The sequence below is a fragment of the Antennarius striatus genome, chromosome 8 (assembly GCF_040054535.1).
Source record: "Antennarius striatus isolate MH-2024 chromosome 8, ASM4005453v1, whole genome shotgun sequence".
Classification (NCBI taxonomy): Eukaryota; Metazoa; Chordata; class Actinopteri; order Lophiiformes; family Antennariidae; genus Antennarius; species Antennarius striatus.
Window position 1 is genome coordinate 7032184 of NC_090783.1, and position 13372 is coordinate 7045555.

The 13372-nt window shown below is 40.4% G+C and overlaps 1 protein-coding gene across 1 annotated transcript; it reads left to right on the forward strand.

Moving 5' to 3' along the window:
- Positions 1 to 11395: 11395 nt before the first annotated feature.
- helt (helt bHLH transcription factor) lies at positions 11396 to 13119 on the forward strand. The gene is made up of 4 exons (XM_068322587.1): positions 11396 to 11488; positions 12027 to 12131; positions 12305 to 12401; positions 12644 to 13119. Exons 1-4 carry the CDS (start codon positions 11462 to 11464, stop codon positions 13117 to 13119), a joined length of 705 nt encoding a protein of 234 aa, XP_068178688.1. The 5' UTR covers positions 11396 to 11461.
- Positions 13120 to 13372: the final 253 nt, after the last annotated feature.

The window sequence follows — 13372 nt, forward strand, 5'->3', positions numbered from 1 at the left end:
AGTCATCTTTGTGTTTTCTTGATGTTCTGTTGACACAACCGTTCACCACGTAGGTAACCATGATATTTCATGGAGTTAATCACGACGTGGCTCGTACTGTTTCTTATGGTTGTCAAGCTATGACGTATGACGCCCACGTGACCAGTGACCAGTCATCTTTATTAGTCATCTTTGTGTTTTCTTGATGTTCTGTTGACACAACCGTTCACCACGCAGGTAACCATGATATTTCATGGAGTTAATCATGACGTGGCTTGTACTATTTCTTATGGCTGTCAAGCTATGACGTATGACGCCCACGTGACCAGTGAATGCGGAAGCTGCTGCGGGGCAGATTTTAAGCTTTTCTGACCACAGGGATGATGCTACACATATTTTCTTTTATTTTTCATAATGATGAATAACATATATGTCACCTCAAATGAACTTTACTGTCTCTTTAAAGACACAGTCTTCTTTATTAGATTTGAGGTGCAGAAGAATCTCTCCTGATCTGTCACTCACGTTAAGGTCACTTTCTGGTGGTGGTGCGTGACACCTCAGCAGATGTCGGCAGGTGTCGTGGCCATCCAGTGTTATCTGATGCCACTTGAGGTCCTGGCCCAGACATGAACCAGCAGGTGCCATCAACACTCTGTAGCGTGTCCTTTCGGTGTGGGGCTGTCGCCTGAGGTCCCACCTCAAAAAGTGACATGTGCCGGCAGGTGCCTCAGCAGTTGCCACAACCCTTTAACAGCTGACACAACCTCTCAGCAGGTAGATCTGATACTAGAACTGGTACTGGCACCAGCTTTGGCACTGGTACCGGTTCTGATCCTGAACCCAGCTCTGGAATAAAATAGAATAGAATAGAATATCAATGTGATTTTGTTAAGTAAGGTAAAACTGTCAAAATTAAATTGTTTTTAGAGCTGTTTCTGAAGCGTTGATCAAATCAGGCAATTACCTTCTGCATGCATTATGGGAGGATTGTTTAAGTTATGCTAAAATCATTCTAATTTTCAAAAACCTTCAAAACATTGATTTCACAATTGAGATTTTAAGTTAGTAGAGTCACAATCATAATTAGCCTTTTTTTGATAAACCACTTTTCTAATGAATTTGCAAAGTGCTGATTGAAATGGCCCTTATTTAAATTTTATTGTTTACCTTTGGCTACAACACAGAAATCTTAAAATCTTTGTCTAGTTCAAAATAGAACTGTTATTAATTATTTAATCCAATTTATCTTCTGTGATATTACTGCAACAAGGCAGTCAGAGATTGCGACATCCCGCGAATAAATCAAAGCTGGTGTGAGGGGTAGATCAAAGCACTGGCTTTGATCTAATTGTCTTACTCACACTGGTCTTTTTCCCTTGTCTTTCTATCTTCCTGAGTGTACTTCTTCTTCTTCTTCCTGTCCTTTTGGCTTTTCCCTTCAGGGGTCGCCACAGCGAATCAATGGCCTCTACCTAAGCCTGTCTCCTGCCTCCTCTTCTCTCACACCAACTACCTTCATGTCCTCTTTCACTATATCCATCCTACGAACACACTTTCCTCCTCTCGGACACTGTTAACCCGGGCCTCGACCGATCCTCTCGGACACTGTTAACCCGGGCCTCGACCGATCCGGTATAGGTCATAGGTTTGATTCGCATGTTTGATTTGGCAAAAGTTTTACGTCGGATGCCCTTCCTGACACAACCCTCTGTATTAATCCGAGCTTGGGACTGGCACAATAAGACACTTGCTTCTGTCCTCTTGCGGCTACATTATCTTCCTGAGTGTAAAAAAATGAAATTAGACCTTGACCTACTTTTCTCAAGGACAAGTTCATCATCTCATTTTCATCCTCGATGCCGCCCCAGCAGTCTGTTTTCTGTTCAATCTGCAACAATCGCAAAGATATTTGACTAACAAATGGACGAACATGTTAAATTTTTAGCTATTAGTGTTTTATGTCTTAGCGTTAGACAGAAATGCAATTTCAGTTCTCTGTATGTGGATCAATCAATCAATCAATGGACTTTTACTTAATCTTAATCACATCTGAAGATATTTGAAGAGATAGATCAAGTAAGAGAGAGAGAGAGAGAGATATCTTTGGATTTCCTGTCTTCCATCCGTGTGCCCACCTGTCGAACAGAAGCACAAAGACAGTGGCAGTATCGTGCAGACAGAGACTGATTTAACAGTAGTAATAAATTCTAGAAGCATAGAAAGACAAAGAAAGAAGGATGGATGGATGTAGCGGAACTGACAATAAAGCAGACTTTGACTAACTTTGATCCTCGTCTTCATACATGTCATAGTCAACTTTATTGTCAAACGTTCCATATATGCACAACATACAGCACAAATGAAATTACAGTCCTCTCAGACCCTTAGGTAGTAAAAAACAAGAAAGAACCACTCTAGCGGAACAGAGAGAAACTGCTGTGTGTGCGTGCACAGCGATCCTATCCCAATAGGCAACAGAACCCACATGTAAAGCTTCCACAAAGAAGTCAGTTTAAAGGAGAATTTTTCTCATTATCTGTTTTTGATACTTGTATGAATATTTTTATTAAATTAAGAATATGTGCACCAGTGTAGTCTCAAGTTTCCCTGTGGCTCATTATCTCTAGTACATTATATTTCATGCCGACACACCATTGAAGCTCCCAATTATACCAGCAGAGGGCATTATTGACAGTATAGTGGCAGAACGTCAAAACTTGACTTGCACTAGTTCACTGTTTCTGTTGTTAATTGTTGTTAACAAAAAGGAGGGGGGAAAAAGAGGTTCTTGGGGGTTTTTTTTTCTTCAACACTTTATCTTATATATAAGCTAAGCACCTAAATTATTCCTTCAGCCTTAATACTGATTAGTTTGTTTTTACCAAAACTTTACCTAATTTATTAATGCGCGATCCCGAAGGAGATCACTTAAGTGGTCTTCTTACTTTAGCAAATGCGAAAAAAATTCTCATTTGTTCTGTTTCAAGTTTATTGTGTAGTTATGTCATTTACCATTGTTTCCCTCAACGCTAGGGCTTGAGACAAATTTGTAAGCTTGGTTCTTATATGCAAAAACAATTTAAATGTGATTTCTGAGGGGGGGGGGGGGGGGGTTGGCTTGTTTGTTGTTGTTTTTTTCTTTCTTCAATAAAGCCATTTTGTAGCTGCTAATGTAAACTTCTGGAAGTTCCCATGGGGGAATGATTCCTGGTATTCTCATGGTTCAGAGAGGTTGTCTGTGGTCACAACTTTGAAAGGGGCATCATATTTTTCTATTACTTGAATAAAATCACTCCATCTTTATTATTAACACAGTAATCCCTCGTTAGTCACGGATCATTTATTTCAGGACCATTCAAAAAAAGTTCTGCGATATTGCGACAAAGTATTTTATTTAATAATAATAATAATAATAATAATTTAAGCATTTATGAACCCTTCCTATACCGATATTAAACCACCTTATATCTGTATTACCTTTTCCCACACTCTTATAGACTTTAAAAAACACATTTGTGTTTCACGGAAGTGCGCTGCATTCCGTGAGTCTCGGAACACGGTGCACACAAGGATGCTATGAGCCAATAGCATGCGCGTAGAGTATCACAAGACTATCCACAAAAAATCCGCGATGTAGTGAGGCCGTGCATCTTGAAACGCAAACAAGCGAGGGATTACTGTATATATAGTTACAATAGGCTCCGTGGTGCACTGGTGTTGCGCCCACAGTGTACCATGCATCACACCCCAGGCAGCTGGGATAGGCTCCAGCACCCCGCGACTCGGGACAGCAGACAAAGTGGGTATTGACAATGAATGAATGAATGTTTGCAATACCAAGCCAGAAAATGATATACCGGTATTTGAAAAATATCCCAATGATTTATCTTGTACTTGGAGTAACTGTTCAGGCTCAAGAAAGTTTCTGGTTAACCTCTAATAACATTCCAGAGGGCACCTTATCAGTCAATAACCTTACTACATCACATACTAATCATCAAGCAATTTATGTAAAATTGCAGCTATCTGCATCTAATAATAACAGATCTACATACTGGCAATTAAAAATGTAGCCACAAGAGGACACAAGCCAGTGTCTTATTGTGCCAGTCCCCAGTCCGGATAAATACAGAGGGTTGCGTCAGGAAGGGCATCCGGCGTAAAATGATTCGCATGTTTGATTTTGCCAAATCAAACATGCGAATCAAACCTATGACTTCCATACCAGATCGGTCGGGGCCCGGGTTAACAATGACCGCCATCAGCGCTGTTGATCTACAGGGTGCCGGTGGAAATTGGACTACAGTTGGTTGAAGAAGGAGAGGAGGAAAGTGTATTCGTAGGAAGAGAGAAGAGGAGCGCCAAGAGTATAGGATTGAGAGTAGGGACGTTGAATGTTGGAACTATAACAGGAAAAGGTAGAGAGTTGGTTGACATGATGCAGAGAAGGAAGGTAGACATACTGTGTGTCCAGGAGACCAGGTGGAAAGGTAGCAAGGCTAGAAGTTTAGGAGCAGGGTTCAAGTTGTTCTATCATGGTGTAGATGGGAAGAGAAATGGAGTAGGAGTTATCTTGAAGGAGGAGTTTGTTAGGAATGTCCTGGAGGTAAAAAGAGTGTCAGATAGAGTGATGAGTCTGAAGCTAGAAATCGAAGGTGTGATGCTCAACGTTGTTAGTGGGTATTCTCCACAGGTAGGATGTGAGCTGGAGGAGAAGGAGAAAATTCTGGCTGGACTTTGATGAAGTGATGCAGAGCATACCTAGAAGTGAGAGAGTTGTCATTGGTACAGACTTCAATGGACATGTTGGTGCAGGAAACAGAGGTGATGAGGAGGTGATGGGCAGGTTTGGTACCCAGGAGAGGAACGCAGAAGGACAGTGGTAGTTGACTTTGCAAAAAGGGTGGAAATGGCTATAGTGAATACTAACTTCCAGAAGAGGCAGGAACATAGGGTGACCTATAAGAGTGGTGGTAGGAGTACACAGGTAGACTACATTTTGTGTAGACGGTGTAATCTGAAGGAGATCAGTGACTGCAAAGCAGTGGTAGGCGAGAGTGTAGCCAAACAGCATAGGATGGTGGTGTGTAGGAAGACTCTGGTGGTGAGGAAGATGAAGAGGGAAAAGGCAGAGCAGAAGACGAAATGGTGGAAGCTGAAAAAGGAAGAGTGTTGCATGACTTTCAGGAAGGAGATAAGACAGGCTCTGGGTGGCCAGGAGGTGCTTCCAGATGACTGGAAAACTACAGCTAATTTGATCAGGGAGACAGGTAGGTGAGTACTTGGTGTGTCATCTGGAAGGAAAGTACGGTAAATAAAGAGACTTGGTGGTGGAATGAGGAGATACAGGAGTGTATACAGAAAAAGAGGTTAGCTAAGAAGTGGAACACTGAGAGGACTGAGGAGAGTAGACAGGAGTACAGGGAGATGCAGCGTAAGGTGAAGGTAGAGGTAGCAAAGGCCAAACAAGGGGCTTATGATGACTTGTATGCTAGGTTGGACAGTAAGAGGGAGAGACTGATCTATACAGGTTGGCAAGACAGAGAGACAGAGAGGGGAAGGACGCGAAGCAGGTTAGGGTGATTAAGGAAGTCTATTGACAGGTGCCAGTGGTGTAATGGGAAGATGGAAAGAGTACTTTGAAGAGTTGATGAACATGAAAAATGAGAGAGAACAGGAGGTAGAAAAGATTAGCCAGGATGAAGTGAGGAGGGCATTGAAGAGGATGAAGAGTGGAAAGGCAGTTGGTCCTGATTATATACCTGTAGAGGTATGGAAGTGTCTAGGAGAGGTGGCAGTAGAGTTTCTGACTGGGTTGTTCAACAGGATCTTAGATAGTGAGAAGATGCCTGAGGAATGGAGAAGTGGGCTGGTGTCCATTTTTAAGAACAAGGGAGATGTGCAGAGTTGTGGCAACTACAGAGGAATAATCCTGATGAGCCATACAATGAAGTTATGGGAGAGAGTAGTGGAAGCTAGACTAAGGGCAGTAGTGAACATTTGTGAGCAGCAGTGTGGTTTCATGCCAAAAAGAGAACTATAGATGCAGTATTTGCTTTGAGGATGTTGATAGAGAAGTACAGAGAAGGCCAGAGGGAGCTGCATTTTTGTTTTTGTAGATCTGGAGAAAGCTTATGACAGGGTGCCCAGAGAGGAACTGTGATATTGTATGAGGAAGTCTGGAGTGGCAGAGAAGTATGTTAGAGTGGTGCAGGACATGTATGAGGACTGTAAGACAGTGGTGAGGTGTGCTGTAGGTGTGACAGAGGAGTTCAAGGTGGAGGTGGGACTTCATCAGGGATCAGCTCTGAGCCCCTTCTTGTTCGCTATGGTGATGGACAGGCTGACAGACAAGGTTAGACAGGAATCTCCATGGACTATGATGCTTGCAGATGACATTGGGATCTGTAGTGAGAGCAGGGAACAGATGGAGGAGAAGCTAGAGAGGTGGAGGTTTGTCCTGGAAAGGAGAGGAATGAAGGTTAGCTGCAGTAAGACAGAGTACATGTGTGTGAATGAGAGGGACCCAAGTGGAAGAGTGAGGTTACAGGGAGACGAGATCAAGAAGGTGGAGGATTTCAAGTACTTAGGGTCAACAGTCCAGAGCAATGGAGAGTGTGGAAAAGAGGTGAAGAAGCGTGTACAGACAGGATGGAACGGGTGGAGAAAAGTGTCAGGTGTGATGTGTGATAGAAGAGTTTCAGCTAAAATGAAAGGAAAGGTGTACAAAACTGTGGTGAGACCAGCGATGTTGTTTGGTCCAGAGACAGTGTCACTGAGGAAAAGACAGGAGACAGAGCTGGAAGTAGCAGAGATGAAGATGCTGAGGTTCTCTCTGGGAGTGACCAGGATGGATAGGATCAGGAATGAGTACATCAGAGGGACAGCACATGTTAGAGGTTTTGGAGATAAAGTCAGAAGGGGCCAGACTGAGATGGTTTGGACATGTCCAGAGGAGAGATAGTGAATATATTGGTAGAATGAGGCTGAGTTTTGAACTTCCAGAGGAAGACCAAAGAGGAGGTTTATAGTGAAAGAGGACATGAAGGTAGTTGGTGTGAGAGAAGAGGATGCAGAAGACAGGGTTAGATGGAAGCAATTGATTCGCTGTGGCGACCCCTGAAGGGAAAAGCTGAAAGGAAAAGAAGAAGAAGAAAAATATATTGGCAATTAAATAGTTCCGTTTTAGAACATCTTACAATTAAATCTGTAATTAAACGCTTGATAAAGTCATTTTGGGGGAAGGGCAATAGAGAAACTTCTTTTTTTGTTTATTGAAAACCTTTTAAATATGAAACAAGCAAATTTTTACGATAATGTGGGGCTAAAATGGCTAAATAAAAGACATCAGAAGAAGAAAAACTAGTTGCTCAAATCTCTTCAATATATCAGCTACCACCAAAATAGGTATCAGAGGAGGATTAATTATAGCTTAGATACGTTCAATTGAAACTTGATGACAATTGCCATCAAAAAGCGGAAGGAATTTTCTTAAGGAAAAGATGGATAGAAGAGGGATATCACAACTCCGAGTATTGCTTCCTCTTAGAAATGTGCAGATCTAAGGCAAAAGACATCCATCAGCTAAACATTAATGGAACTGTCACTGATGATGCCAAAACCATCTCTCATTTTTATTGTGAATTTTAGCAAACTATGTAATTCAAATTACAATGCAGATACTGCTGCTTAATTTATTAATTCTGTATATACTTAATTTTGACAGCCCTCTTACTGAAGGGGAGGTTATTAAATCCTTTGCTCTTCTTAAAAAAAAAATCCAGACATGGAATGTTTGGTTACAGAATTCTATAAAACTTTTACTGATCTTCTAGTATCTTTTCTGTTCTAGGTATTCAGAGAGTATTGAAAAGGTTATTCTTCCAGCAAGTATCAGTCAAGGTTTTATTACTCTAATTCCAAAACCTAACAAGGCAGTCAGAGACTGCAACTTCCCGTGACTTACCCTGACCTACTTTCAGGGTAGGTCAGGGTACCCTGAAAGTAGTACTTGGCTAATGCTAATTGCTACAAATGTCAATTACTACTTGTTAAAATTTGTATTGAACAAAGCATTTGCAATAATAATAATAATAATAATAATAATAATAATAATAATAATAATAATAATAATAATAATAATAATAATAATAATGATGATAATGATAATAATAATAACAATAATGATAATGATAATAATAATAATAATAATAATAGTAGTTATAACAACAACAACAATAATAATAATAAGAATAATAAGAATAAGAATAAGAATAAGAATAAGAATAAGAATAAGAATAAGAATAAGAATAAGATTAAGAATAAGAACAATAATAATGATAATAATAACAATAACAATAATAATAGTAATAATAATGATAATAATGCATATTGCAATGTCGATTCTAATGATTAGAAGTAAATGTTACAACAAAATATATTCTCCCAGTCATGTATGAGCCACTTCTCCAAATGACCCGCAGCGTTTCGCGTGAACTACTGCAGTTCAGACTGAGGATGGCGCACCAAACCAAAGGATTGTGCTGGGAACCCTCAAAGGTCACCACGGGTCAGAGCCCAGCGCTTAACAACACACGCTGCCACAAGCAGCACTCAGTGAGTTCACACAGGCTGCTGCTGCTTCACACCGAGCTGCTGCCACAAACTAGGCTGGAGGTTTGTTCACATTCTCCCGTTTAGTGGTGGCAGCAGAGTACAAACAAAAAGAGAAGTCACCTATGTCTGTATTTAAACAGCAGAATCAGGATGCAGTCCATGGCCATATTCTTAAATTATCTGCATTTTGTTAGTGCGAGAGAGTGTATGAGACAGGTCACGTGACTCATTGCACTCGGTAATTTCTACTTGCAGTGGATCATGATTATTTGCAGGTGAATATTTCTGTAATTTGTGCTGCAGGACAAATGGCATCTTATGACAAGCAAAACTGATTACCTGGTTTTTTGTTTGTTGGTTTTTGACATACAGGTACCTGGTGACCTGAAGACGTATCAGTATGAACAGTTTATGAAAGAGCAGATATAAGTCAAAGGGAGTAATGAGTAAAAAAAAATAATTAAAAAAACTTACTGTAAATATATGATCCTTATCGCGGTTTTAATTAATAAGTGTTAGTGAAGCCTAATCTCTAATATTTCGTGTTCCAACATACTATCACGGAAGTGATGTCGTCGTTTTTAAACTTCTATATGATTTAGAATTTATCAGTTTTATCAATTACATATTGTATTACATCAATTAGGTCTTTTTTAAAGGTCAGCCTATTTTAGTACAGAGCAACGACTTATTAATTCTGTCATATACTGTATATTAGTGCGTATTAATAACAATCTGATCAATGCAAAGAAGAGCTGCGTAGAAGCAATAAATACAGTAATGCAAACACTAATATTTTTACATTTGTGCAAAGATTATGAATATTTCTATCTCCAGCGGAGATATAATGTAATTTATATTTCGGTGTACATATCAGGAACGGCGTGGCTACAATTTTTTAAACCAATGCAGTAACCGTACCATTTTACGAAACGTGCGCGTTTACGCTTTGACAAATGTTTAAATCATGTAGCCCATAAACATTGACAAAAAGTTTTGGTTTAAAAACATGACCATTTAACATAATATTTTATGTCCCGATTACAACTTTCACGTCACATTATCGTACAATAAGTTTTGACGCATCGCTGAGCCTCAATGTAACACGACACAAAGTCGTTCAACAAAAAAAAGAAAAGTATTTAATTCAGTTATTTGAAGGAAGAAAAATCAACAAAACAAAAGTCTCTCCATATTTCAAAAGACAAACACATAAAAGATGTTAAAACTTCACAGTCAAGTAATTGGATTTTATGCCCCCGTCCAGCTCGCTTGCGCTTTTCTCTCCATGGTGCTCTAAAAACTCTCCAAACGCCTCATGTGTCTTGTGAGCTTTTCTTTCGTGATCTCCGCTGCTTTTTATTCTTCGACATCACTCACAGGATCAAATATATCCAAGCACGGAGAAAGTTTCGAGATTAAAACGCTGTCAGTGAAAAAAACAAAACAAAACAGTCGAAGCAAACTGTTTTGGCGCATGAGAGCCGTCTGAATCTGTGAGGAGCGCACACAATAAACCTGTTGTTAACCTTGCTGTGAAAATATGTTTGAAGAAAACAGCCAATTGTTGTATGAAATGTATTCAAGTATAAAATAATGCCCTTTGTCTGAGGGGAAAAACTTGAGCAATGTGAGGGTACAAAAGTCCCCTGTGGCATTTACTAGCATCCTTTGTGCAGTTGCGCTTTGGCGTCTCCACTTGGCGCATTACCCAGGCCCCTTTAAACGCGATTGTTTCTTTCTTTCTAATGACATTTACCGGATCAAAACATGCTGTTAATTCGATCAGAAAGCTTCACCCTTCATAACAATGGCAGTATAATTTCTCTCAAAGTTTGTTAAGTTGACCGAAATTAGGCAAATGAATAGGGGTCTCCAGGCTACCCATCTTGCAGGTGACGGGGAATAATGCGCGTTCACACCAGCTGCATTCTTCTTTATTTCTCCCTTTCTTTCACAGCATTATTAAAATTTAGGCCAATGAAACTATTCATTCCACTGAATAGACATTTTCTTATAGGATAATAGGATACAAATTGAGCCTCTCCAAAGAGCCTCCAGTGGTGGGTAACCCTCGTGTGCCAGAGGCTGCTGGAGACGCTGGCCCTGACGCAGACGACGCTCGTGTGCCAGGGCTAATCACACACCTGCCGAGGACTCCAACAAAATAAAGAATGTAAACAAAAAGCTTGCCATCTCTCATAAAAGATGGACGTGTCACCAAGTCGTGTGAGAAACGCCGGGAACAAACGGGGGGACTCCGTCTCCAAAAGATCTCCCTTGAACTTGGCGGAACAGCCTATTAAAGGCTTACTTAATTACTCTAATGATACTGGACAGGCCTTAAAACTCTGGCCGGGCTTGGATGAGAGTTAAAATCGCTTGCTGGGATTTGTAAACAGGCGATCGTGTGAGAAACGCGAGCTGGAAGAATGGAGGTTTCTTTTTTCGCCGGCTTTGTTTTCAGTGCGCACAGCGCGCCTCGCGGGATCAGGCGATCCCAACGCTCACTTCTTATTTCCCGCCTGCGTAGTTACTATGCAAATAATATTCCGAAAGTAATCACGTGTCTCTTAAACAGCCACGTGGATTAACAAAGCAGGTTTGCCCCCCTGCTAGCCCATGGCTTTAGATTTTTGCGATTTCTTTAACTGATCCTAAATGCACACATTTACCCATTGCATGGCTCTAATCCCATGGAATAATTTACAACATGAATACCAGAGTCTCTTGGATGATCCCAATATAAGGACCAGATTTCCTCTCATATCCCATTCTGCCTCACCTCCAACCAGAGCAACACATCGCTTCAAATTCCAGCTGAACCGTTTTCTTTTTCACCGAATAGGACAGAAAGTAATCGATGGCATCCAAACTGAAAGACAGGAAGGTACGGACTCTTACGCACTGGAATAACAAGGAATAATCAATTTTTACATCTTTATTTTTCTTCTTTTTTTGAAGTTTTGTATCTCATTACTTATACTGAATATTATGGAACTACAACTTGGAGGTAGTTTGATGATTGTGGAAGACAAATCTCTTGCCCACCATCTCTGTGGCAAGCACTGCAGAATAACTGCGCTGCACTATTAATCAAATATAAAAATATATGACATAAAGAGAACTTTTTTGAAACTGTAATCTAAATATTATGTTTCAAAACATTTCTAGTATGTTATAGTTGGTAAATGATATTTCAGAATTTTTCAGACAGGCCACAGTATTAAAAAAAATTGCCCGGAGCGCAGATGCCCACCGCGCGCTCTGGACCAGTTCAGCGCGCTGCGCGCAAAACTCTTAGGGTCGATCGCATGAACAACTTTCTCACGTGTCGTTTGTTTTTAGACAATTTAAACCTCTATTAAAGGTTCAGCATTGTATAGAATCATTTTATGCTCATTTTTTCTCTACCTTTGCTTCCACAGAAAACTCCCATCTCTCATAAAGTCATTGAAAAACGAAGGAGGGACCGCATCAACCGATGTCTCAACGAGTTAGGAAAAACTGTACCAATGGCCCTGGCAAAACAGGTACGGTTTAATTCGCAATATATTGTGTCATATATATTTAATAAATACTAAGGTTTTTATGTAACAATAAACGCTTATTTGTGTTTATTATATAAAAACATAAAAAATAATATTGTTAACAAATATTTGCGTGTAAACAATTTATAAGGATGGATTTATTGATATTTTGCTAGAACTCTGGAAAATTGGAGAAAGCTGAAATTTTGGAAATGACAGTTCAATACCTGCGAGCGCTCCACTCAGCAGATTTTCCCCGTGGGAGAGAAAAGGGTGAGCAACAGTTCAGAGTTTTGGCACATTACGCATTCAAAAGACATATTTCTCCTCACACGTCGTATGACACTTTCACTACTGGTGATTAGGTATAAGTGTTGGTCATTTAGTTTTTAGTTGAACATCGTCATTATGCAATTCCAGCTTTACGCGCATGACCACAAACATGGTGCGCCAGTTTTTTGATATGATTTGGTCTCGGCAGAGTTGTGATAGCTGCTTATTTTGATTCATTCCAGGTGAACTGTTGGCTGAGTTTGCAAACTATTTCCACTACGGATATCACGAATGTATGAAGAACCTGGTGCACTACCTCACCACAGAGGACCGGGCTGAAACCAAAGACATAAAATACGCACGGATCCTCGCCTTCTTACAGTCCAAGTCCCGTGCGGTGACTGAGCCTGTGTTCGGTTCCGTCGGCACGATTCCAGAACCATGTGACTACCTCAGCCAGCTCCACTCCTCCCCGGAACACCAAAGCCACAGTCCATCTGACACAGTATACCAGCAGAGCCCACCGGGGCATTTCTCGTGGCACAGTTCGGCCCGCAGCCAGAGCATGTCGTACCCAACGGTGCCTCTCTCTGCGCACACACAGCAGCACGGAGGATACTTGTCACCGGTGCAGGGACTCGATCACCACTATTTCAACTTCATCGGTCACACACACCCAAACACGTTTAGTTTGCACAGCGCGCAACACGCAATATAATAGAATTGTTTTTATTTTTATTTATATATTTGTGAATCATAAAAATAAACTTTCTACATGTTGTAAATAATGATTTCTGTCTAAAAGTTTTGTCATCACTTGAGTTCCGTCTAAACGTTACTTTCCTAATGCATACATCTATAGACCAGCAAATAAGGGTAGTTCTACTATACCCTCTGTGTTAATTGAAGTCCTCAGAGAAACATCTCAATATGCAGCTTTGAGGGGGAAAAAATAAATATTCAATTATTTA